Here is a 24,367-nt window from a genome sequence, read left to right as displayed (position 1 = left end):
CAAAACAGTAACACTTCCAGTGACACTTCCAAAGAAGGCATGAAAACAAAGTGAATATAACCCATAGGTTGTACACTGTGTGTTTTGGTTATAATAACATTTCTTTTGTCGGCCTTGTTTCCCTGAATTTTATTGATGAGATGGAAAAGATGTATACCCAAATGATGATTCGACAGTTTAAATATAAATGATATCTACTTCTCCAGTATTATTGATTTTCAGATTTTTAGGTGTGGAAATGAACCAGCACTGATAAAAAGAGCCTTTCCAGACAAGTTTTGAAGTTGAAAAAATACTTTGCTTGGATTAATAAAGTGTGTTGGGTAAGACTTTTCCACAAACAAGTAACCAGTTACCTAGTTCAAAATGTACTTAAATATAATATTCTTTAATCAGTTTATGACAAAGCTTTTACATTTTACAAACAGTGATTGTTGAAACTCGGTAACCCAAAGTGCAAAAACAATGCCGGTAAATAAATTTTGCAGGTGGTCTATATTGTATTTTCTGCATGTTTATCAGGCTACATTATGTAGACAACCACAAAAATAGGAACAGGAAGGAAAAGGTGTGACCATTGCGGGCCACAAAGTATCTTTACTGCCATCTTCTGTGACAACAGTCTTACTGCAATGTTGCCACGATACCACCTATCATCATCCATCAGGTAAGTATTGCTATTAGACGTCCGTGTTCTTATGCTGAGCCGGTATCATAATAGAGCTTATGACTGTAAAATATACAATACACAATTTCACAGGTTGGTGCATTGTTTTGTTTGTTTGTATTCTTACAATAAAACACATTCAATAGTTGGAAAAGCAGCCAGAACCGAAAAGCAATACTTAACAGTGTGTGAGGTAACTCATTTTAGATCCACTTGAGTCAAAATAGAACAAAAACAGAGTTAAGTGAATTTTAATCAGTTCCCATTAGACGGAGGGATTATCCAGGCAACTGTCCATGTGTTTCAGGTTGTAGCCAGTTTAATGTAAGGTGATGAATCAGAGGACATCCAACAATGTGTTTATGTTTTACTCTCTAATATGGAGGAACCAAACCCTTGGATACTGAATAAAGCAATGCATCATCTAGTATTAACTGACTAAAATAACTGAAATGACAAGAATGCACAAATATATTAATGCATCAATAAAATGAACAACTTATATGTGTTTTATATTATACTTTTTATAACAGGAGCTCTTGTAAATAAATAAACGGTGGGAAAGACATGTGAATTGAAACAGACAAAAAGGATATTTCCACCACAGTTTGTCACACTATGATAAACAGAGGATTTGATAGGTAATAAAACACTGAGCTAATACTGTGGCATTACGTTGGTTATAACAATATTCCCCATTCAGGTTAATATACTACATTAATGGTCAGAGAATGTAGAAAAGCCCAAACAGTCAGGTATTTACATTAAGGTGATGGATGTGGTACAGGAGGTCAGGTACCCAGCTAGACTCTCCATCCCTGAATAAGCCACGGGATGCAGTCCATTCAAACAGCCATGCTGCTCGAAGTATCGGCCTGCGTTCTCGTCCTCATGATCAGCTTTTCCTCGACCGAAGGCAGTCACCTCTGACGTCTGACCGACAGGGGGCGTGGCCTGAAGGCAGCTGTTCTGGATGCTGTGGTCCCGCAGGGCAGAAGTCGTGGTGGTAAATTGTGGATCCGACAGCAGGCTGTCCTCCTGTAACTCCTCCCACAAGTTACCTGAGCAAAAATTGAGGCCTATCTATAACTCTATGTCACAGCAAGAAAAGCAGGAAATGTAAATATGTGGAACAATTTTTCTTACATGTTGGATCTTTCCTTTAACTAGTTGAACCTCACCCACCAGCACTAGTAAGCGTCTGGTCACCACTTGTGAGACATGTTGGGCTTTTTGTCACACTTGTATATATTTTTGGCGCACTAGTTGATGTTCCTATTGTTCTAGTTCAACAAAAATGAATACTAGTTAACATATACGTTCCACTGATTCTACTAGTGATGTGATAGAATTGCACCAGTTAACATGTCGCACCACCACACTAATTAACTAGTAAGGTCCAAACAGGCATCAACTAGTTAACTAGTGAATGTTTCACCTTGACTAGTTGACATGTAAGCGGCAACCTGCGGACACTAGTTCACTAGTTGCACTTCCTCGGGCCAACGAATGACAATCTCACCTTCGAGCCACAAGTTGATACTATCTGTAAAAATAATCACATCAACGCATGTTTTTTTTGTGTAAACTTTGCAATTTTAATGTCAATAAGACTTTTCTGAGGATGTTTTATTGTTTTTTTATTGAAACTATTCTTTCTTTTGCCTTTGTGAGCTGATTTGGGTCCCTCAGGTTGCAATATATAATTGAGGTCTGTGGCAAAATTTCCCACAACCCTCTGACTGACTCTGACCCTGAAGAAGACCCAGTAAGTCCATGAACAGCTACTTTATGCAGATTCTGTCTGCCTAAATGCAGGACAAACACACATAAATTATTATGTTCCTGCTGCTATAGGCTTTTAAAATAATTTAATGTGAGATGTGGACTTCTGTGTAGTATGTATTTATTTTTATTTTTCATCAATGGTGCTTGTTGTTTGTATAGCCTATGTGTTGTCTATTTTCCATCCTACTGCTGCACAACACACTTCCCCCCGGGGATAATAAAGACTCCTTGGACCTTGAACATGTTAACTAGTGTGCAACATGTAAATGAAGTAGGCGGGATACAACAAAATCTTGAGTCCTGATTGGTTTGTATCTTTTATTTTTAACTGGAGAGCCAACAGGAATCCTCCAATCCCCATCTCCCCTCCTCCTCATTAGCATTGTGTCTTACAAGTTAACTAGTGGGCACTTTGGACTTTACCAGTTAACAACTAGACATTTTGGACCACACTAATTAACCAGTAGCATCCAGAAACAATCCAACCAGTGAACTAGTAAGTTTGGATTTTTCTAGTTGAGAAACCTGGCTTTTAAATCAAGAATATGGAATAATTACTCAAAGAGCTTTCCATATTATGCGCCAAACACGTGCGTGCTGTGAAAAAGGTGTAGCAGAGAATGACAAAAAATAAAGCAAAATGTCACAGAGCCATCGTTAATGTAATTCTTTGTACCTGTGCTTTTGCGTCTTTGACATGAAAATGTCTGCTGAGGCCTGACAACAGCACAAACGTTTTAATTAAGATTTTTGTGGAATGACAAATGCAGACTTTGTATCCAAACAATATGATGCCACATTTTGACATCCCAGTTACAAAATGAGTTGAAAATAGCTAGTTAGCATGAAACAGGACTTGATGTGCAGTGGCTTGAATAACTTAACAAATCCATGCTTAAGTTGATTAAAAAGAGGAATAGAAAACCGTCTTTTGGAAATTGATCTTAATAACTTAATTTAAAAAAAGAAATCCAACCTTTTAGGGACATCAATTTTCTTTGTGAATGATTAATGTATTGTAAATAGATAAATGTTCTTATACTTATAGATAGCCATAGTTTATTTCAGTTAGCTTAATAACTGGTTTGATTTTTATTGAGAGATTATTTTATGGAAACTTCCCCATGCCTATCTCTATGTATGGTGAAGTGTGTGTGATGTGGGGGGTTATTTTAATGGCCTTTAAAAATAAAAATGTGCCTGCCTCTATGGGAGTTTAATATAGGGGTGTGTAAACGTATGGCCCTTGTATTTTTAAGGAACAACATTTATGTATTTACAATACATTATTTATTCACAAAGACAATTGGTATCCTTAAAAGGTTGGATATTCCTACATTTTTTTAATAAAGGCATTAAGATCAGTTTCCCAAAGATGTTTTTTTATTCCTCTTATTAATCAACTTTAGCATGGGTGTGTAAACTTATTCTAGCCACTGTATCTGTGATGAGTTATTTTTCATATGTGTGGCTGTGTGTGTGTGTGTGTGTGTGTGTGTGTGTGTGTGTGTGTGTGTGTGTGTGTGTGTGTGTGTGTGTGTGTGTGTGTGTGTGTGTGTGATTGAATCAGAACTTTCTCTCTTTGCACAGTAAAAAAATAACATGCCAGTCCCGTACCTTGCAGCTGCAGGTCAGTCAGACTGGGGTTGAGCGTGTCGATGTCATAACTGGCGTCTCCCTCCAACAGCAAGTCCTGCATGTTCCTGGAGCTGAACTCAGCCTGTAGGGCGGCACTGTAAACAGGTGGCATCTTACCAGTCATGGGGGAGTGCAAGCTTCCAGCGGCTGATGGGACGCCAGCTGCAGGCAGCTGTCCACACGGTGAGTATAGGACAAATGAGTTGCTAGGGTGAGCAGGGGGAAGGAAACGGGGCTGCTGAGGTTGAACTTGGGCATAATGTGGACGCTGAACGGGCAGGTAGGGTGGGCGGAGCTGGGCTTGGGTGCAAGATGGCGAGGTGGGGCCATAGATAGGGGCCACTCTGGATAACAAAGCTGGGTTGGTGTAAAGAGGCACAGACCTGAATTTGTCCGGTCTCCCTCCCAGAAGCTGATCGAGGTCTTCTATAGAAAAAGGGTGTATCAAAAGAAGTTTGAATCAATTAAATAGCCTTATAAAATTAAAAAGTACAGGTCAGATCAAAAAGAACTGATTAAAAGGGCAAATGTCTGTACAGTACATCTTTGACCTTTTAATCTCTCACTGTAATGAATCCATTGTAAAAATCAATCTTCTGAAATAAAATTAAAAAAAGTCATTTCCAAATAAATTTCCTACCATTTAGGGGACCCACCTGGCCTCGCCATGCTCCTGCGAACAGTAACAGGGTCCTTGCGACGCCACTTATTCAGCTCCTCTTGCATTTTCTCCACCTTGGCTGGATTGAGAGCCCAAAGACAGCCTTTACGGGACGAGTTCCCATTTTTGTTCTCCACCTTCTCAAAGCACTTGTTCAGGGAGAGGTTGTGACGCACAGAGTTCTTCCATCCATCAGGGGCTGACTGACAACAGGGAGTGGTAGATAAAAGCAGAAGAGGGAAAATAAAAAGGTATAAAGCAGCTGATATGTTCTTTCTCAGGATGGTACAGAAAGAAAAGTACTGAGAAAACTTTATTAGGGCTGCAACGTCCGATCCACTGCGCTACCAGGATACTTCATGTCATTTTCTTTATAAAATTCCGGTCAATTGTAAAGAGAATTGTAGAATATCATCTTCCAGTGACACCTTCAGGTAGCTTGTTTTGTCCGACCAGTGATTTATGACATTCAATTACATAAGCCAAAGAAAAGCAGCAAATCTTTACAAGCTTGAACCAGTGAATGTTGAAAAATTACTGAAGCAATTCATGGAAATTAAAAATAGTTGGCAAGTTATTTTATATCAATCAACTGAATGATTAATCAACACATTTTCAGCTCTACTGACGGTTTAGTTCCTTTGGAACAAGCAAAATAGCCAAGGGTAGTTCAACAAGAGTCTACAGCCACACCAGCAGCTCTGTGAGTCTGTCCTGAGGCACAGCAGTGCCTTGAGCTAAATGCTTACATGCTTACAATGACAATGCTAACATGCTGATGTTTAGCATGTTAGCATGCTGATATTTGCTTATTAGCACATAGCCCAAAGTACAGCTGAGGCTGATGGAAATGTCATGTCATGTCAATGTCATAGTTTGGGAGGTATGTAGTCAGAAACCAAAGAACTTAACAAGTAAACATTTTGACCTGTTGATGGCACTTAATGAAATGTTAAGGGACCGAAAGTTATTACAATTCATCCTGGGGGACATGAATGTACAAAATGTCATGGCAAGCCATCAAATGGACAGTTTGAAGTTTATGTTGTCAACTGCTCGAAATATTTTTACATCCTACAATAAAATGCTTTCTTGCTGGATTTCAAATAAAATTACAATTTGTCACCATGTTATGATGTATTTCTGAGTTTTAGGTGCAATTATTTCCCAAATGACAATGACACTTTCTGTTTCTGTTCCCGCATTCAAGAACTCTTTGACTGAGAGAGCCTTCCTCTATCCTCTCTATCTCTCGGTCATTCTGCCTCGCCCTCTAAATGATGCCAGGGTTGTTCAAGGTATAGCAACGGATTAAGGCTTCAGCTGCTTAATCCAGGTTAATTGAAAAATATATATATACATACATTTATATATATATATATATATATATATATATGTGTGTGTGTGTATATATATATATATATATATATATATATATATATATACACATACATACATACATACATACATACATACATACATACATATATATATATATATATATATATATATATATATATATATATATATATACACACACACATACACAGTATATAGAAATAATATACAGTGAAAATGTACACAAAGACAACAGACATTAGCATCCCTGGTGCCACACCACTAATGGCTTAAAATGATTGAACTGAAATGCCCTTTGTTGCCCTACAGTCTCTTGGCATTAACTCTATTCATGTTCAATGAAGACATTTGGTCTCACTGCAGCTCTCACCCACTGCCTAACTGTGTTTCAGTATCTATGTGTCACATCAAACAACACTTACTGTATAAATAAACATGTATTTGTTTTTCCACCCTCTACAATGTTTAATATTTTGCACGCCATAGCATGAAAATCAGAGCTTTTGCAAATAATACTTTGACTTTGAATGGAGTATCACTTATCATCTGCCTCATGTGTATTCTGGCCCTGCAGCCTGTGTTTAATGTTACAGGCAGCTGTTTGGAAAGCAGCCATCTATAAGGTGCCTTATTGAATATAAATGGCAGCAAGTCTTTGAGCTATTTCCAGAGGGGTGTCTGAACTTATTTGATTTGTAGATACCTGCAAACCTTTTGAAGAATGTACAGTATTTGTGACAAAACAGGGTTCAAACAGAGGTCCAACGCTGCAGCTGCCTCATTTTTTTCATTTTTATGAATATTTGAATTTATCAAGTATATATAATTATATAAATATTATTATGATATGTCTTTGGTTTTACTTATTAGATTTAATTTACTGAATGTTGAAACAGTCCCTGCAATACAGGTTATAGGTTACCACCCAGCTGGTCCAGGTCCACCAAACTGCAGGTGTAACAAACAGATTTTTCCAGTGTGTCATTAATCATTTGGGAGTAATTAAAGCTGGGGTGGCAGATTTCTGGAAAGGCACAAAAAAATTGAATGTGAAAATATAGCCATCCTGCAGCTCTTACCTCTAAGTCCAGAACCCCCCCCCACCAGACAAGCATGGGCAGATGCACACGCTCAGTAACCTGTACAAGTACCAGTCATCTCTTTCAATCATCCTGATCATGATTGTGATCCTGAATGCCTTTATATAGCAGCAATTCTATGATAATAATTACCATCATGCTTTCTTTTTAAAGCCCTTTGCAATGAAATACTGTCATTGAAGGCTCTAGCTAGCTAGAGCAGCAGCAGCATTTTTCTCCATTTCTGAAACGCTTTGCCGATATTGATGTGTTGTATTGCCTTCATTGTCAGACTCTATTTTAGACTCTTTTTGAAGTCCATCTACCTTTTTGCTTTGCAGTGTATGCTGCCACTGAATCGGGCTTTAACCATCTGAAGAGACGTGCACAACAAAACACAAGGCAAACCTGAATGAGAATCCTTGAGCTACTGATCTACTACTCAAAGACTATTGATTGATCTATAGAGACTGCTGGAGCAGAATATTTGTATGGGTTGTACTTTACAGCAATATTTAGTTTTTCCGTTCTGCTTGTGTTTCTGATGAGCCTGTTTTTCTCACTTGGTTAAAATTAGCAATTGTCTGCTTTAATTGAGAAAACATGAATCGTGGTACCTTGAAATAGGGAAAGTGTTCAGTCATGAAGCTGTAGATCTCACTGACTGGCAGGCTTCCTGTTTTACTGTTCTTCAGAGCCAAGAAGATCAAGATGCTGCCGTCAAGTAGGAAATTATCTTACATTAGCATTTTATTTATGTTACATGTGGAATTTGTAACTTGAATGCAACTGTAAAGGTAAACAGAAATACGGATTTTGCCAAATATATTTTGAACACATGTGATGCAATGTTACCTGTATGAGTAAATGGGCTTGGGGAACTGGGACTGCGTGGTACTCTCCTGGTATGATTGATTGGAGAGACTTTGGAGACAATATTTTGACCTGCTGGACTTATCATTATTAGGATACAATCTTGATGAGACCTGTAGAAGACACACACACACACACTTTAGGACCTTTTATTTAATTTGCTTTGGCTGAGTCATTGAATTGAGTCATATTTTTTGTTGCTTTTAAAACACATTCGGTGGCATTATCTTTAGATATTTAGATTATTGTTGTACCCTCAAATCTAAATATTTCTCACTCACGTTTTGAATAATCACTTACAGTACGTCAAATCTTCTACAGTATTCCTTAATGGCTCACTCACTCACCTGTTGTAGAGGGCTCGATGAGCTGTAGGATGGATAGTTTTGAGACAGGAAGCAGGATGGCTCTGCCTGTAGAGTTGTTAGTTTTGGGTAGGAACTCTGAGGAAGTTGTTTAGAAAAGCCATCTAGACTCTATTATTTGTAATAATAAAAACAAACATGCCTAGGACCTACACATGGATTAATGGAGAGATGTCAGAATGTCTAAAATTTACTGTAAGGCCTAATTTGACACCTTTAAACCAGCAATATCTCATTCTTTTGCTCCCTTTGGTCAGAGGAAACGAGATCAGTTGCAGATTCAGGTGATAATTCTTTGTAGGTTTAACACTACGAGCAACCCCTTTCACATTGTCACATGATACAGTATTATTATAAAAATACTGACTGCTTTTGGCATTCAAATTAACTCTCCTATGTTATAAATGAATACCAATGAGTTGATCACTGTGTGCAGGAATCTGTGTCATAGTCTTAATATGTGAGGACCAAAGTGTAGTGCATCTTTAACACATTTCTGGTCATCAACTTATTGTTTTGGATTGCACAAACTGAAAGAATAGGTGAGGATTAAATAAGTGTAAAATTAATAAATATATAATATATAAAGAAATATAAATCTAGAAACCTGAACACTGTCGTTGTACCGGTCCCAGGATGTTGGTGCCTCACTGCTCGACCTGTGGGAAAGAGTGTCAGAGCTGCACACCTCCTGTAGACAGCTGAAGGAAGACGAGCACTGTTGGAGGCAACCCGCGGCCGTCACTGCTCCATCGCTGAACTGTCGACGGTATGGATGGAAACGGTCAGAGTCATGAGGGCCTTGTCCCGGTGCTGACCCTGAACTGACGGTCCCATCAGCGCTGTGCCTCCTGTTCAAAACCGCGGTTCTCAAGCTGAAGGTGTTGCTTTCTTTCTGGGTGAAGGAGACATCCCTTGCCAACTTTAGTCTGTGGTGTTATCAACATCACAATGGATCCAGATCATTGAAAATGCAAATCACAACTAGAACTGCAAGCAGTTATGATGGGGTCCAAGCCTCAGCGCGCCAGTCGTCCCAACCCGAGTGGGCATTGGCAAAGAGGGGAGCTCGCAAAAGCAAAACCCAAAGCATAACGTCAGGAAATATCGAGAGGTGTGAGCCGCAAGGTCGCCGGTACAATGCCGTTTCAAATATCCCAGAGCCCTACAGGATTTTTGACCAACTCTGGTCTGTCTGGTTTCATTTTCTATAAAAGCTTGTAAAACATCAGCCCTCTTGTCCATAATCAATCTACAAAGATCATTTATTTTCAGAAAAAACTGGGCTATTAAAATATTTGTGTTGCACTGAGGTCACTTGAATGTTAAAAATGTTGTAGGCCCAAAAAGACAAACACATAACATAAATCTCACTCAATATATATATACACTACCGGTCAAAAGTTTGGGGTCATTATAAATTTCCATTTCACTCCATTATAGACAGGATACCAGCTGATCTGGGTGGGTGGCGGATCTTTAATGCAATATCTACATTTCCCATTACCAGCAACCATTCATCCAATGTTCCAAATGCTCATTCTGTTTACTAATCTGATATTATTTTGAAAAACTAACTAAGAAAACATTAAACAACCCTTTTGCAATTATGTAAGAACATAATGTAATCTGGAAACTGCTGCCCTGGTTAAAAAAAAACAAGGCAACTGATCTCAGCTGGAATTCTGTCTATAATGGAGTCCAATGGAAATTTGTGAGTGACCCCAAACTTTTGACCGGTAGTGTATATATATATATATATATATATATATATATATATATATATATATATATATATATATATATATATATATATATATATTTATTTTTTTCTTTTCTTTTATTTTTTTTTTGAGTCATCCAGTGCAAAAATTAACATATTGAACCAGTGGCATAGGCAGGAATTGTATTTTGGGCAGGTCAATACAATGACAGACTAGCCTACATCAGACAGAAATCACACATGTAGCACATCCTTTGTGCATTGATAACAGCATTGTTGCTTCAGGACTATGGCCAGAACAGGAGCAGCAAATGCGCTAGCAGCAGTAAAAGAAAATTAAAGAATGAAAACTTCCAGCCAAGCGTTGTTTGAATTATGAAAGATAGGATAAAAAGTGTCCAGCAAGGTGCCAAATCTAGTGTATTGAGTCAACAGCATTTATTGTGGCCAAGGTATGGCAAAGTTGGTGTTTTCATAGTTAGCTACATAAATTGGTTTATGCATAGTATAAGCATTTTTTATTCTATAAAAATGATTTTAAGAACATATTGTCAGGTTGGTCGGGAGATGCTATGTGCCAAGTTTCATGCAGATCCATTGCACGGCCTAGGAGGAAAAAGTTGTTTTTGGGCGTTTTGGACCAGTCCTGAAAATGGCACACCGCCACCATGTACAGTTTAGGCTGCAGCCCGAGTTTTACAATGAGGAGAATAAAGGAGGAGAAGGAGGAAAATAATCCTTAGGAAAACAATAAAGTTCCACAACCCTGCTGTGTGAACCACATAGCTTTGCTACTGCGGTTCCTAGCCCCCTCAAGCTTGGACCCCTAATAGATGAAACTGGGGATAAACACACTCAACATTCAATCATGTCTCCACTCCCATTTCTGGAACAAGAAGCTGACAAGTTGCTTACTGGAAATCCCCTGGGGCCATTACTAGAAAACTTCCTCTCTCATAGTGTACATAAACAACATGAACCAGAACAGCCTTTAACACCTAACATGAACACACGTTTACATCTTGAGTTCCTTTATTTCTTAACTTTCTGGAATGGTCTGACAGGTCAAAGAAGTGGTTCAACATTCTGGGAAATAAGCTTTTTAACTTTATTTCTGAGAATTAGATGCTAAGGCCAGCAGCTGGTTAGTTTAGCTTAGCAGGAAGACTGGAAACAATGAGAAGGGCTGGCCTCACAGCAGAGGTCACTGCACCTGGCCAAGAAATAGTGTGGCACATAACCCCCTATAAAAAAATGTTTTACAAGGTATACAAACAAGAAATAACCTGTTCATTTTTAACTTTTAAGGTGCTGATAAACTGATTTCCTTCCACCTTTGGACAGAACCAAGCTAACCCTTACCACTTGATTCCAGTCATTATGCTAAGCTAAGCTCACTGGCTGCTGGTTGTGGTTTCATACTTATACACATGAGAGTTGTCTCAGTCTTCTTATTTAACTATCTGGGAGAATGTGAATAAGCATGTTAAAATAATCAAACTAATCCTTTAACGATTTGGTCTTAAAGCAACGTTACAGAACTTTTTGTTACTTCAAATAATGTTTCCAAAATCGTTTCAGTGTTTCTTCAACTCGTTACAAAGTGAACGGCACTTCTGCATCCGCGGCTCTCTACCAGCTATAACCGCAATATGCAAGTTTGCCAGATCGGGTAGCGGATCTATAATTCAAATGAGACATAATGGGTTAATTCTGCTTGTTGGGGGACCAAAGCGGGAAAAGTTCTCTAGTGTTGCTTTAAATACTTTATGTCCCCCAGATGTAAATAATTTGATTTAAAAACAACATTGGAAAGCCGATGGAACGCAAAGGCCATTTGTCCTAGTACTTTACAAGCAGGGTCACATTTTCTATTTCCAGGGTTGCATACAAGAAACTGTTTTGAGTTAAACCAGGAAGGCTTGAGGGGGCTCAGTACCTGTGATTCTGCCATCTGCTGACAGGACGTCCCACCTGACTCACAGGTGTGTATGCTGGCCAGAGGGGTTGATGTTGGAGACTTTGCCCTGGTGTAGGAAAATGTCGGGGAGTCTGACATTCTGCACCAATATCTGCTCCTGTGAAAAGACGGAAAACTTAGTTTGAGATGGGGGTCAGCTATCTTTAGTCAGTTACATTTTCTGGGGGATCTGCATAATTTGCAATGGATGACCTGTTTCAGTTATTAGAATTGTCATTTGCACACTTTGTTCTCACAATTTCATGCTCTTAAAAAAATACTTTTTTAATGTTGGGAAAATGTGATTCTTCACTTTGTTGTCAGATCAGAAGATTAATACCACTCTCATGTACAGAAACCCCAAACTCTAAATATGAAGCTTTCACAAGCAGCTGTTTAGCTTAGCTTAGCATAAATACTAGAAATAAGAGCACACATACAGAAAGCCTGGCTCTGTCCACAGATAAAAACATCTGCAAACATCTCAGATGTGCATTTTGTTACCTTCAGCTGCTGCCACCATAAGTTGTGCCGATTGCTAAACGACAGTGGGCACAACGTGAGCCACGTGCAAACCTCTAACAACAGTCTGCACAGCAGCAGTTCACGTGGACCAAACTCTAGTTTAGTTTTGTATTGGTTGAACACAGTTTTCAAAACTCTATACACATATCCCATGGCTTTGACCACAACATGCACAACACTGTGGATTTACAGCACTTTGTTCAAAGGCTAACACACTGCTGTCACAACCACACATTCAAAACAGAATAGATCTCAGTCTGGTGCCTTTCAAACACTGTTACTTGCCATTTCAGCTGAAAGCCTAAACAGGTGTCTTGTTTCAGTCTTGTTAGTGGAGTGAACACATACTGTATATATAGGGAAAGGCTCAACAAGGCTCAAAAAGCCTTGTTTTGTAAATAAAGAAACACCAAATAAAAAATGAAGATGTTATTCATTGCACAATTCAAGAGAAACAGTGAACAGGTAAAAAAACAAAGATATGAATATGTCCATGTAAGAAATCCGAGGTGACATACACAGCTATAAAAAAATCTGAAAAACACTACCTTTACTATAGTAAAACTGCACACTTACTGTTGATGAAAACGTGTGGCCTGATGCTGGAGAGAGGCAGGATTAGCCCCACAATTCTCTATTACTATTACATACCTTTACTTTGTAACTTTTGTTCTAGTTATTACGTAAATTACAACAGAATATGGATACTGTAGATTGAAGCCAAAACTGGTATGTTATAAAAAATAAAAAAAGATTAATGTGGAGGAATGTCACTCTTCTTTAAAGAAAATTATTGATTCATTTTAAGTCACTGAAATAATTGAAACTTTAAAAATGAAAAGTGAGGATTGTTCAAAGTGTTTCGCTGCACTGTTTAGCTCAGGCGACTGTTGGTAATGGAGACTGTGGTTTGAGTTTGGCCAAAACATCAAACTACTCCTTTGAATTTTGGATCAAATAAAATAAGATAAGATGAATCAGATAGCAGAGAAACATGCAAGTGGCAAATAAGCAAGCTGTTCTTCTGCTTTTGATTTTAATTGCTGTTGGCACTTGACATACGCTTCGTATGTCAAGTGTTCTGACAAAGCATTTCTTGTCACTGATCCTATGAGATCATCTCTACTGAGTCATTATTCTACTGTAAATCTGCGAGATACACTATACTGTGTCCTCTGACAGTATGAGTGCAGGCGTTAGAAGAGTTCATTTTCAGTGCCAGTTTATTAAAACACCAAAGCTTGACATATGTGGATGTACATGGGGTAGGGTTCTCCGGCTAAGTGTAAAGAAGGGTTATGTGATCCCAGCGGAGGTGACAGACACGTGGCCCAAGTTCCAGTAAAAGTAACCTTAACCCCCAACACAAACCAAGCTCATTAAAACTGCCAACAAAGCATGGCAGTTAGGTCACAAAAAGCCAAATAATGCTGAGTGTGTGTATGTGTGTATGTGTGTGTGTGTGTGTGTGTGTGTGTGTGTGTGTGTGTGTGTGTGTGTGTGTGTGTGTTGGATTGTGTCAGAGAGAGAGAAGTAGCAATCGGGGCTTCTTTCTCTCTACATCAAAGTAGGCTAAAGTGTCAACGTGAAAGTTGAGAGATTTCCTTTTAACAACTGTGGCACCAAATCCTCTCATCTGCTTGACAGACACGCTGCCACCAGCCAGAACAAATGCACTTATAGAAAGAGAAGCAGAAACTTCAGCAGTGGTGTGTGCGTGCGTGCATGCACGAATAGGTTTAAAACGCAGATTTAGCCCCCGTTTTTGGGTGCCTCTCTATTTGAGTCACAGAGCATCAGTTTGTCCCGAAAATGATTACATGGCAATCTTTTACACACTTAAGTCAATTTATATTATCTTTAATTGTATAGCTGCTGTAAATTAAGCCTAAATGTTAATTAATCTTTAATAATATTAAATATTTATATAATATATGATATTGTCACATTGACAGTAGCCATTCTGCTGGCTAATAATTACTTCTACTACCTTTGATTCTTAAGTTCATTTTGCTAATTACACTTTTACTTTTGAATTCAGGAGCATTCCTTGAAATTGAGTAATTCTACTATAGTGATGTTGATCTGTATAATTCTTCCATACACTACTCCCAAAACATCAATGAATATTTGGATCTGTCAAATATCTCAATCTTTATTAAATTTATTTCAATTTTATACTTTTTGTTCTTTAATCATATTGCTTTATTTACTTTAATCATTTAGTCCAATTTGAAGTGGTCTAGAACTAGTTTTATATATACATTTAATCATTCATTTATAGAGCTCTATTTTATTATCTTGTATTTATAGGAGCCATGCACGTAATTTCGTCCATGCTTTACATTTTTGTGTTTTGCTGAATGACAATATAGGGAAACTTGAGTCTTAAATCTTCAACTGGCACGATGTATGACTAAAGAATAGCTGAGTGTTGGGCCTGTACGATAAAGTCTAATTATAGTACAATATCAGCTGTGTCATCAATCACCTGCATTGGTGCCATTTGAGAATAGTTTTGCTGTGCCTTAGTGAATCCTCTTCATCTATATTATGCAGTTAACCAGGGACAATGCATTGCATTACTTCATTTTATTAGGTTACATTATTTTGAATAAACTATTATGTTATATCAAAATAAAACAGATTTATTTTTGAATTTACTTACTAAACTGATTTACAAAGCTGTCTAAAAAGTGTAAAAAAAAAGGTTTGGTGCACACACGCAATCTCATTAGTGACAATCAGTGATGGAAGAAGTATTCAGATCCTTGACCTAATATAATTTACCATACTGTGAAAATACTACACTAAAAGTACTGCAGAGTGGAGTACATAGTATAAAGTTGCATAACATTGGAAAACTCAAATAAAATACAAGTACCTCAAATTTCCCCAAACTTTCACAAGCTTTACAGAAATGTTCATAAAGTGGGGCTCTTTCTTGTCTATAGTAATAATAATAAGTAAGAAGAGAACCGGTAAGTCTGTCAGGATTATATACTGACAGTGTTTTTTCAGCAGTGTTGACATGACAAGGCCGCCGCTCAAAGTTCACTGCGGTGAACCAGTTTTCAGCCTCTACAGCGGAGCACACAGCATCAGTGGAGTACTATGTGTTCTCTCTCACTACTGAAACATGGAGGTAAAAAGAGTGAAACAACGCAAAAAGAGCTATATTGTTCCAGCGGTTTATACAAACACAAATTGGAAGACTGTCATATTAACTCACCTAGCCTTTGCAAACAGTAACTGTGCCCTCGCTTCTTCGTCAGTTTGTAGTTTCAATCAGATTATCTCACTCAGACCCTCCGTCAACATCTGAGCCCTTTAACCCCTAGTGGATCTGTACACCTCACGTCCCCTCTACCCTCACAGTGAACACTTTGATTAGATTGACGGTCTACATATGTATGGAAATGGTTGATGGGTTGGTTTCAGATTTGGTGTGTGTGTGTGTGTGTGTGTGTGTGTGTGTGTGTGTGTGTGTGTGTGTGTGTGTGTGTGTGTGTGTGTGTGTGTGTGTGTGTGTGTGTGTGTGTGTGTGTGTGTGTGTGTGTGTGTGCATATGCATGTGTGTGAGTCACCTGTCCAGGCTAGCCCAGCCATAAGATGTACAGAAAGAAAAACTTGCTAAAACAGGTTCCAAAATTCTACTGGTGCAGTCATTGGCAGCTGGCAGCACATTCTCTTCCTCCTTCCATCAGTCTTTCTTTGACTGACTGAATAGTTACTTGTCCAAACGGGACATAAGATACACTACTGATCACAGCCTGTGGCAGAGAGCGGGCACAGTGCCCTGGTTCCTGAGCATGCCCATGGCAAAGACTGTCTTAAATTTGATCTAGTTCCACTTAACTGTTGCTCTTTCAAACCAAGGTGTGCACAAGTAAATGCAGGCAGAATCGTTTGTGCATTTGAAGCATGCAAGAACACAAGCAAAGTTGCAGCTAAAGCAAAACCAACAGCAATGGCTCCTCTGGACAACAGAAGCAGTCAAACTGGAAATTTCTGTTTCTTAAGATGACACACATGATGAATAGACATACCCACCAATCAGGGTCTTGTGGTCTGCAGGATGTGAAGTCAAACTAACCATCAGGCATCTGTTACGCACGTGTTAAGATGCTCCCCAGGGAACATTTTTCTTGAGAAATTTAAACTTGAGTTCCTCTCGGACACTTTTACAGTGGCAGTATGAGGCTCAAAGAGTAGTTGAGGCAGAGAAAAGAAGGATAAAGTAAGATAGGGAGGGGTAGGATTAGGAAGTAGAGGTATGACTATGCAGGTAGATTCCTATTCTATCCTCCTAATGAACCAGGAAATCAGTTGCAAGCTTAGTTTGTTGCATGGGTGTCAGTCATATGAGAACATCATTTTTAAAGTCCCACCCACCTTTTTTAATTAATTATTAGTAATTTGTCATGGATGAAAATACAAGTAGGAGCAGACAAGTTGTAAACATGCAATCCAATGTGACTCACTCTGAATCAGTAACATGGTAAGTTGTTTAAACTGTCAAAAACCACTAGAGTTCAACAAGGGAATACTGTAGAGTGAGTCAGTAGTTCTTGCGAATTGAACCCCTTCAGGCTGATTTAGGATGACACATCACCATATCAAGGTTCTTCTCTTAATACATCCAGCATGTTACTAATCCGCAATAATGACAAGCTCCCTCTACATTTAAAAAAAAATTAATTATTACACAGCCTTGTTAAAAACTTGATTCGGAATGGCAAATCACAACATTCTACGGTCTGCTAAATCGGTACAACATTTTTTTTTTGATTATAGACTCTGAGGACCATTTTTAAATCAATATAAGGGAAACGGAGAGGTCTAGGGTTCGAAGCCAAGCTGTGGCGATTTCCTGCATGTCTTCCCTTTCTCACCTAGCTGTCAAATAAAGGCAGAAAAGTCCCAAAAATAATCTTGGAAAAAAAAAAAAATGGGAAACAGGAATCACTAACAGCACTTTGGCAAAAATGCAAATAGAGTTTTAGGTAACTCCATGGTTAGCTCACTCACCAGCGTGATCCGGCTTTGGCCGGAGAGCTGTGCTCATCAGCGGCAAAAATTGGGCGGGACTTTACCCATCCTGATATAATGGCTCTGACACCCATGGAGTGGGTACAGACAAATGACTGACAGCATAGCCCCTGGATTGAAGTGAGCCACACCTGTGCAGTACTTTGTCAACTTTTTTTACCATCAGTCCAAGTGTTGACGAAAGGAATAATGTAGAGCGACTCGGTTATTATTGCAAATTAATAGACGGCTTGATGATTGGTCAATCATGGCATTCTGCAGTCTTTCTTTAGACGAAAACACGGCCACCTAAGCCTGGACAACTGCATTGGTTCAAAGAATGTACGGTGTATCAGAACAAAGCTTAGACTGAAGTACAAGAGGTATATTCTTTAGCTAATTTATTGGTCTGCCTCAGAAGAACTCTAATCCTACTCTAACTCTAGGGGTAACGTCAGTCGCCTCTGCCACCGATTGCTGGGCTGAAGGAGGCCAGTTGGAAAATTTAAACATATCGCCCAACCCAGTCCCTATCTAGCCCACCCAGCCTTCTCCCTGCTGTTGGCAGACTACTTCACTGGAAGGACAACTGAGGGCAGCTCCTCCGAAGATGGATATGCTAAGTTGGGGCTGGCTAGTTAGCTTGATGGCTAATCAGTCTCTGAAATCAGGACCATCCACTGTTCACCATTCGGCTGTTCGACTAATTTTCTAAAACCAGTGTAGCATTAAAACAAGGTGGAATAAGCAAGTTAGCTAAGTAACTACCCAGTTATCCCCGTAGATGTTATATAAGAATGTTGTCCCTGAAAAACCATAGCTGTATTGTGTTAAACAGCATATTAATTATTGATTTGGCTGATATTCTGCCATGACATTCACTTTGTCTCACTTCACCATCAACGGCTATAGAGTTTACGTTGCTATGGACGCAGTGTTCCAACAATAGAAAGGGAATGGATTATTTTCTTTAGCGGAAGCAATACAACCATTTTTTTATCAATAAAATCTTTTTAAATTAATATTTTGTACCAAAGATATTGATTAATTAGGTAATTACCCGTGTAATATGCATGATAGTGTATAGCGATCTGGTCATTATAGCGAATACAACCCCTCATTGTATCGATTTAAAGGTGGTCTGCCAGAGTCTATGATCAGAACTCTGTCCATGGCAATGGTCTGGTATAACTGGTAACGGTCTGTAGCATACCAATCAGACCAATCAGAATCAAGTATTCAACCAAGCTGTGTAATAATTTATGATAGCTCTTAAAGAAACCCCGCTTTAACCTGTCTGTCCTAGCACATTAAAAGCATGAAGCAACATGTTTGTCACTGCAGCGAGTTTTATCACTGAATATTTCACTTTTTGGCTTCAGGGTGAGGTTATATAAATTCAGCAATGACTTTGCCTGTCCCAGGGATACTTTGTAATAAAATGTGCAGCTGTCTCCCCAAAATGACTGTTCTCAGAATGCGATTCACAATTTCCATTTCATTACCCACACAGGAACCTGATTAATAAACAGGTTCATAAAGGCTAAATACAGTCAAGTGGTGGTAATAGTAACCTGAGACTTATACCAAATACTAACAATTAACCTGAGCTTTTGCAAAGAAAATGTTCTGCTGTATTTTACATGATGTATGCCTTTTATCCATGTCACAACACACAAACAGGGACAGGACTGGCTTACATTGGATTGTGATTGGGAAAAGACCAAGAGTTATCAAAATTAGAAAAGACAGAAGGTATCATGAGATAACGAAGTTGTCTTACCTCTGATAAAAGACATCCATTGCACCTTGATTAACTTCTATTCTGTGAGAACTAATTCAACAAAACTGATAGTTTCCCTTTGAATGTTGCCGTCTTTCAGTCTTCACCAAACGAATGGTCACTAGATTAAACACAAATCTTTTGGATTTTATAACTGCTTACTCATCTGACCTCTGTGTGCTGTAGTTTCACCATTTTTAAATCCTTTATGCTCATAACATACAGCAGATATACAGAGCACTGCCAGAGTTCAAAGAAATGTTTTCAATCAAGTGACTACAATTGATTTCTCTTCTCTTCAATCATTTTGTATTTCTCCCACAGTGACCCTTTTGAAGGGATTTGTCTTTATTTTATTTTATTTTAAATCCATTGGAGGACCCAGTGGCACTAATCCTATGGATAGTAATGAGATTTGATCCCAAACATTACATTTAACAGTCCCAAACACAACAGTTAGCATTTGATCCTGCAGTATCTCTATCTGAAAGATTTATTTTCTTGAAAACTGAATATTCTGTTGTTGACAGAGAGCACAAAATAGTAATTTTGCTTAACCCAGATGTGTCTGTTTGCTGGACTTACAGCTGCAAAGAAAATTATTGCAACCCGTTGGAAACCACCTCACGACTTGTCTATCCGCACGTGGACCCTTTCCTACTTGGATGTAGTCTATGTAGAACTCTCCACGGCGCGCATACATGGAACACCTGTAAACGTGATGATAAACAGACACACACACACACACACACACAGAGAAACACAAGACAAGGGACCAAACACTTGCACAAGTTAAAGGTCCAGACCTCACCGGCACACACCTCACCCCCCTGCAGCTCAAGGCTACAGCCCGGACCTTTGGCTTGCACAAGTGTTTGGTCCCTCGTCTTATGTTTGTCTGTGTGTGTGTCTGTTTACGTATGTATTTGTGTGTCTGTTTCTGCATGTGTTGCTTTGTCTCCCTCCCTCCCGTTTTCCTTTTTGTGGCCCTGGGACGCGATCCTATGTCCCAGTGTATAGTTTGCAACTGGTTTGAAAATGTTTATGGCTTCTGAATTTAAGAAAATAAAATTATTAAAAACTTAGTTTAACTATTATAGCAATTGTACAATATCTAAGGTGATTCAACTCAAAGAAAGGGGAGTATCTAACTATCTAACACCCAGTGTTGGAAATATTGAGTGATGAGGGAGCCAGCAAGTGAGAGGTTCTCAAAATACTCACACAAGAACTATTTGTTTTTACTAGGTAGTAATAATATGTAATAGTTACATATTTGGCAGCCTTAATGTATTTTTGTTTTCATGGAAGCTGTTGCCACTCTCTGCTGAGACATACCTCTCTCCAACCCAAGTGAGGGCGCGGTATCGCAGAATGTAGCAAATGTTGGAGCTGACATTAGCTTTGAAGTAAAAATGCAAACAAATCAGTGAATGCACAGGCTGTTAAGTGATATGCCGCAGTTGTGGTGTTGAAATAAAATTCCGTCCTTTTTCCCTGAGACAGAGACAACACAGAGTAAAAATGTGATTGGTTTTGTGGCGAGGCTGAATACTAAAGCACTGCCGAGGTCTATCAACACAGCTCTGCCAATTAAAAGTAAACAAAGAGAGGAAGGCTAACGTTAGGCTAAAGTTAGGCTAACGTCAGGCTAACGTTAGCAAAATGCATCCATCTGTTTGCGGTCTGGAGCTCTGCCTACACATGCATTATGTTGATCAGACATAAGGATTAATATAAGATGCTTATCTAAAAACTAGATATGAGCCTTTATCCAAAACATTGGGTGCATGTCAACACACTCACTTATGGGGTCTCTATCTTTTCTGACAGGCCTTACCATGTCCATGACTTTAAGGTTAACGTAGGAGAAGGCGATGGTGTTGGGTAGAGTGGCTGAAGGCAGCATGAAAGCCAGCGAGGGAGAGATAATGCAGGGAAATGTGACAGTGGATGTATCTTGATAGTGGTTGCCTGGATAATACTTCAACAACAAAAAATGACATTCACCCACATGCTAAAACAGGCAAGTTTAAATATTCAGTGCCCCATGGTAGGGGGTGCTATGATGTTGGGGGAGACAGCTAGCCTGGCTCTCAAGCCAAAACCTCTAAAGGTCAATAAGTATCCTTTGTTTCTCATTTGTTTAACACATACACAAACAGGAAAGTAAAAAAACAGGTAATTACATGCTTTGTTTCTTCAGGAACAACAGTTTATTTGTCCGCCCTTGGTTGTCTGGCAACCCCACAATTTCCCAAAATGTCAAACTTTTCCTTTAAAGATTGAGTGAGAAGTATGTCCTGTCTCACCTTGCAGGCCAAATATTGGCAGAAAGTGGGTGGTTGCCGGAGCATTCGGGGAACATGGCCACCAGCTGACACAGCAGGGCGGAGATGGCAATCGAAGGGGTGCTCTGCAGCGGTATGAATGAACATCCTCCAGGCCATAAAGAAAGTCTAGATTTCTTTGTTCATGGTTGGAAAAGACAAATCAGCGTCCAAACACTTATAAAAAGGATGATCTTCAGAAAGATGAGGACATGATGATCCATTGCATTACCTCACTTCCGTGTGCCAATGCTAAACTTCCACCTAGAAGCAAAACAATGTTCCAAGGCATCTTTTAATGGACGATGGCCCAGCTGAGCAGAGGAGAAGTGGCTTCAGCGGGTGGCCCTGTTACAATAAGGACACAAAGTAGACAAAAGGGAATCTTTAGGTGCTGACTTATTTTCTACTAATGGTTAGGACAGTCATAAATAATAATATATCCAACCTAACTACAGAAAAGTTTTATTTTTCTACAAATACATAAATACAATACAATACAATACAATACAATACAATGCTGTGACCATAAAAATAAAGATAAGCAATGAAAATCTTAAATAAAATGTTGGAGCTGGATTAATTCATTAAACTTGTTTGTTCTCTTTTCCATGGTGAGAAATGGACTTTGGCACCTTAAAGTACCTTTTTAAACCAAGTGCGTGTGAGTGTGTGTGTGCGTAAACCATTGTATCACTCTTCCTCTGTGTACAAAAACACAACAAGTACCAACACAGTTTTTTACTATTAGGCAGGAGCAGGACATGCGTAACTTAAGTTACCAAAAGAAAAAAAATATACATTCATTGATACAAAAGTGATTTGTCTAAGAGACAGCCCAGCACGTACTGTTCTACAGTCTTGACCTTGGGGCTATCAGGCTACAACTCAGGAAGAAGTCGGGATAAGGTTTATTAGAAAGCACTGAATCAGCAGGATGAGTTGTCACACAGGCAATAAAGGTTATTGACTGTATCTATGTCTGTTATGGTACACAGATAGAGAGGAAAGATAGGACTGAAAACTGCACTATCATCTTTATGTGACAGACTTACCATGCCACTAACATAAAATGTGATGCAACAGTGAATGAACTCTTCCTATTGTGCTGTCCAGACACGCACAGATAGAGCCGAAAAAGAGATCAAGTTGCTGCCTTCTTGCTTCAAATAGTCTTATCATTCTTAAAACGTGATAATTCATGTTGTTTTCATCACAATTTTATCAACATTGCTTAACAAACAGACAGCGTAAAAATAGAGTATACTACTTAAAATGGGAGCCACGTTCTTGTGCGTTATAAGCAAAAACTGTATTTATAATGGGCTATGGTTATATGACATAAGCAAGCCCTTTTACGTCTGATATGTCATTGTTGTGATGCTCAAAAAGGTGCACAGTCAGTGTGTATACATCTTTTTTATATTAAGATATGTATGCCAACGCATCGGTCGCACAAACAAAATTATCAGAAACCTGCCAGCTGACCTGCTCCCTTTGTTTCATATGTTCATATCTCTGCTAGAAACTTAGTGAAACGTAACATGCATTGGCATTTGTTCCTTGCACTATTTTCAAATGGGTCCATTAAACTTCCTTCATATAGGCCTACTCCTTTTAACAATATTTAAGTAGTTTATCTTACATCACACACTGGCTACTGAACATGTCTACCCTGCCAGTGTTGCTGAGCCTGTAAATTAAAACGGATGACAGTAACAACCACCTTGTATTGAGGAAGTTAATCAGCTGATTGATGGGTGATAGTTGAGGTAAAAGCCTGTGTCACACTAATATATTTTGCATGGGAAATGGAATGTAATGGGAAAACACCAACACTCAACCACAACACACTCACTCTGACAGATGGTGGAACTTAATCACTCAGTGACAGGGAAACAGAGTTTTGAAGAGCTAGGGCTGGTCCTTGTGGTCAAACCCAAAAAAATGGTAATTATTAAAAAGACACATTACAACTATTTTCACACCTACGGGTAAGAAAAAAAGCTTAACCGCTGGTTGTCAAAGTGAGCAGGACATATTACACAAATTCATGAAATGGTTTATTATGTCTTAAGATGTTTAACCCCAAAGTACACCAAATAAAATCATAATTTAAAAATGTTGGTGTTGCAAGTGAGAGTTTGCAAACTAACTCTGTTAGTGACAGAGGAGAAACAATTACAGGTTCAAAGGGCTTGAAACAGGTTTAATATCCTGTGTCTCTGTCTCCAATGCTACGCACCTGTAACCCAGTGAAGGAATGGTTAACAGAAACGTAGTGTTGACCAATCAGAGGTGGTTGTGCCAGCCTCCCCCCTTTGACTGAGTCTCTAATCTGTCAGAGGGAGAGCAGGATTGTGTTTGTGAGATGCAGATTAGAACCCAAATTGAAACATAAGCAAATAAAATTGCTAAGTGTTGGAACATTGTGTCAAATTGGTTATTATTATTGTGACTTATAAAGCGTTTAGTTCCATCAGTGTTAATAGTGTTAGCTGACATTGTTCAGTAGCTAGCGCAGAGATAATTGGCTAATGAAATTACTGATTTAGCAGGAGGGGGTTAACACTTTTGCAAAGCGC

At 38.8% G+C, this 24,367-nt stretch overlaps 1 protein-coding gene across 3 annotated transcripts; it reads right to left on the bottom strand.

Annotated features, from left to right (window-relative positions):
- Nucleotides 1–902: 902 nt before the first annotated feature.
- foxn1 (forkhead box N1) lies at nt 903–24,114 on the bottom strand. 3 transcript variants are annotated; one of them, XM_034865373.1, is made up of 12 exons: nt 23,641–24,114; nt 22,015–22,130; nt 21,765–21,919; nt 21,293–21,426; nt 12,093–12,231; nt 9,038–9,325; nt 8,413–8,508; nt 8,048–8,178; nt 7,810–7,906; nt 4,750–4,957; nt 4,073–4,519; nt 903–1,728 (listed from the first exon to the last, which is right to left on the bottom strand). In XM_034865373.1, the coding sequence occupies exons 3-12, from the start codon at nt 21,900–21,902 to the stop codon at nt 1,427–1,429; spliced, it is 1,980 nt and encodes a 659-aa protein (XP_034721264.1). In that variant the 5' UTR covers nt 21,903–21,919; nt 22,015–22,130; nt 23,641–24,114; the 3' UTR covers nt 903–1,426. The 3 variants fall into 3 exon arrangements, with proteins under 3 accessions (XP_034721264.1, XP_034721280.1, XP_034721271.1); XM_034865389.1 differs by lacking the exons at nt 21,293–21,426; nt 21,765–21,919; nt 22,015–22,130; nt 23,641–24,114 and adding an exon at nt 16,692–16,847; XM_034865380.1 differs by lacking the exons at nt 21,293–21,426; nt 21,765–21,919; nt 22,015–22,130; nt 23,641–24,114 and adding an exon at nt 15,871–16,118.
- Between the last annotated feature and the right edge of the window lie 253 nt (nt 24,115–24,367).

The sequence above is a fragment of the Etheostoma cragini genome, chromosome 3 (assembly GCF_013103735.1).
Source record: "Etheostoma cragini isolate CJK2018 chromosome 3, CSU_Ecrag_1.0, whole genome shotgun sequence".
NCBI classification, from domain to species: Eukaryota; Metazoa; Chordata; class Actinopteri; order Perciformes; family Percidae; genus Etheostoma; species Etheostoma cragini.
Note: the sequence above shows the minus strand (reverse complement) of the source record. Positions and strands in the feature narration are given on the sequence as shown.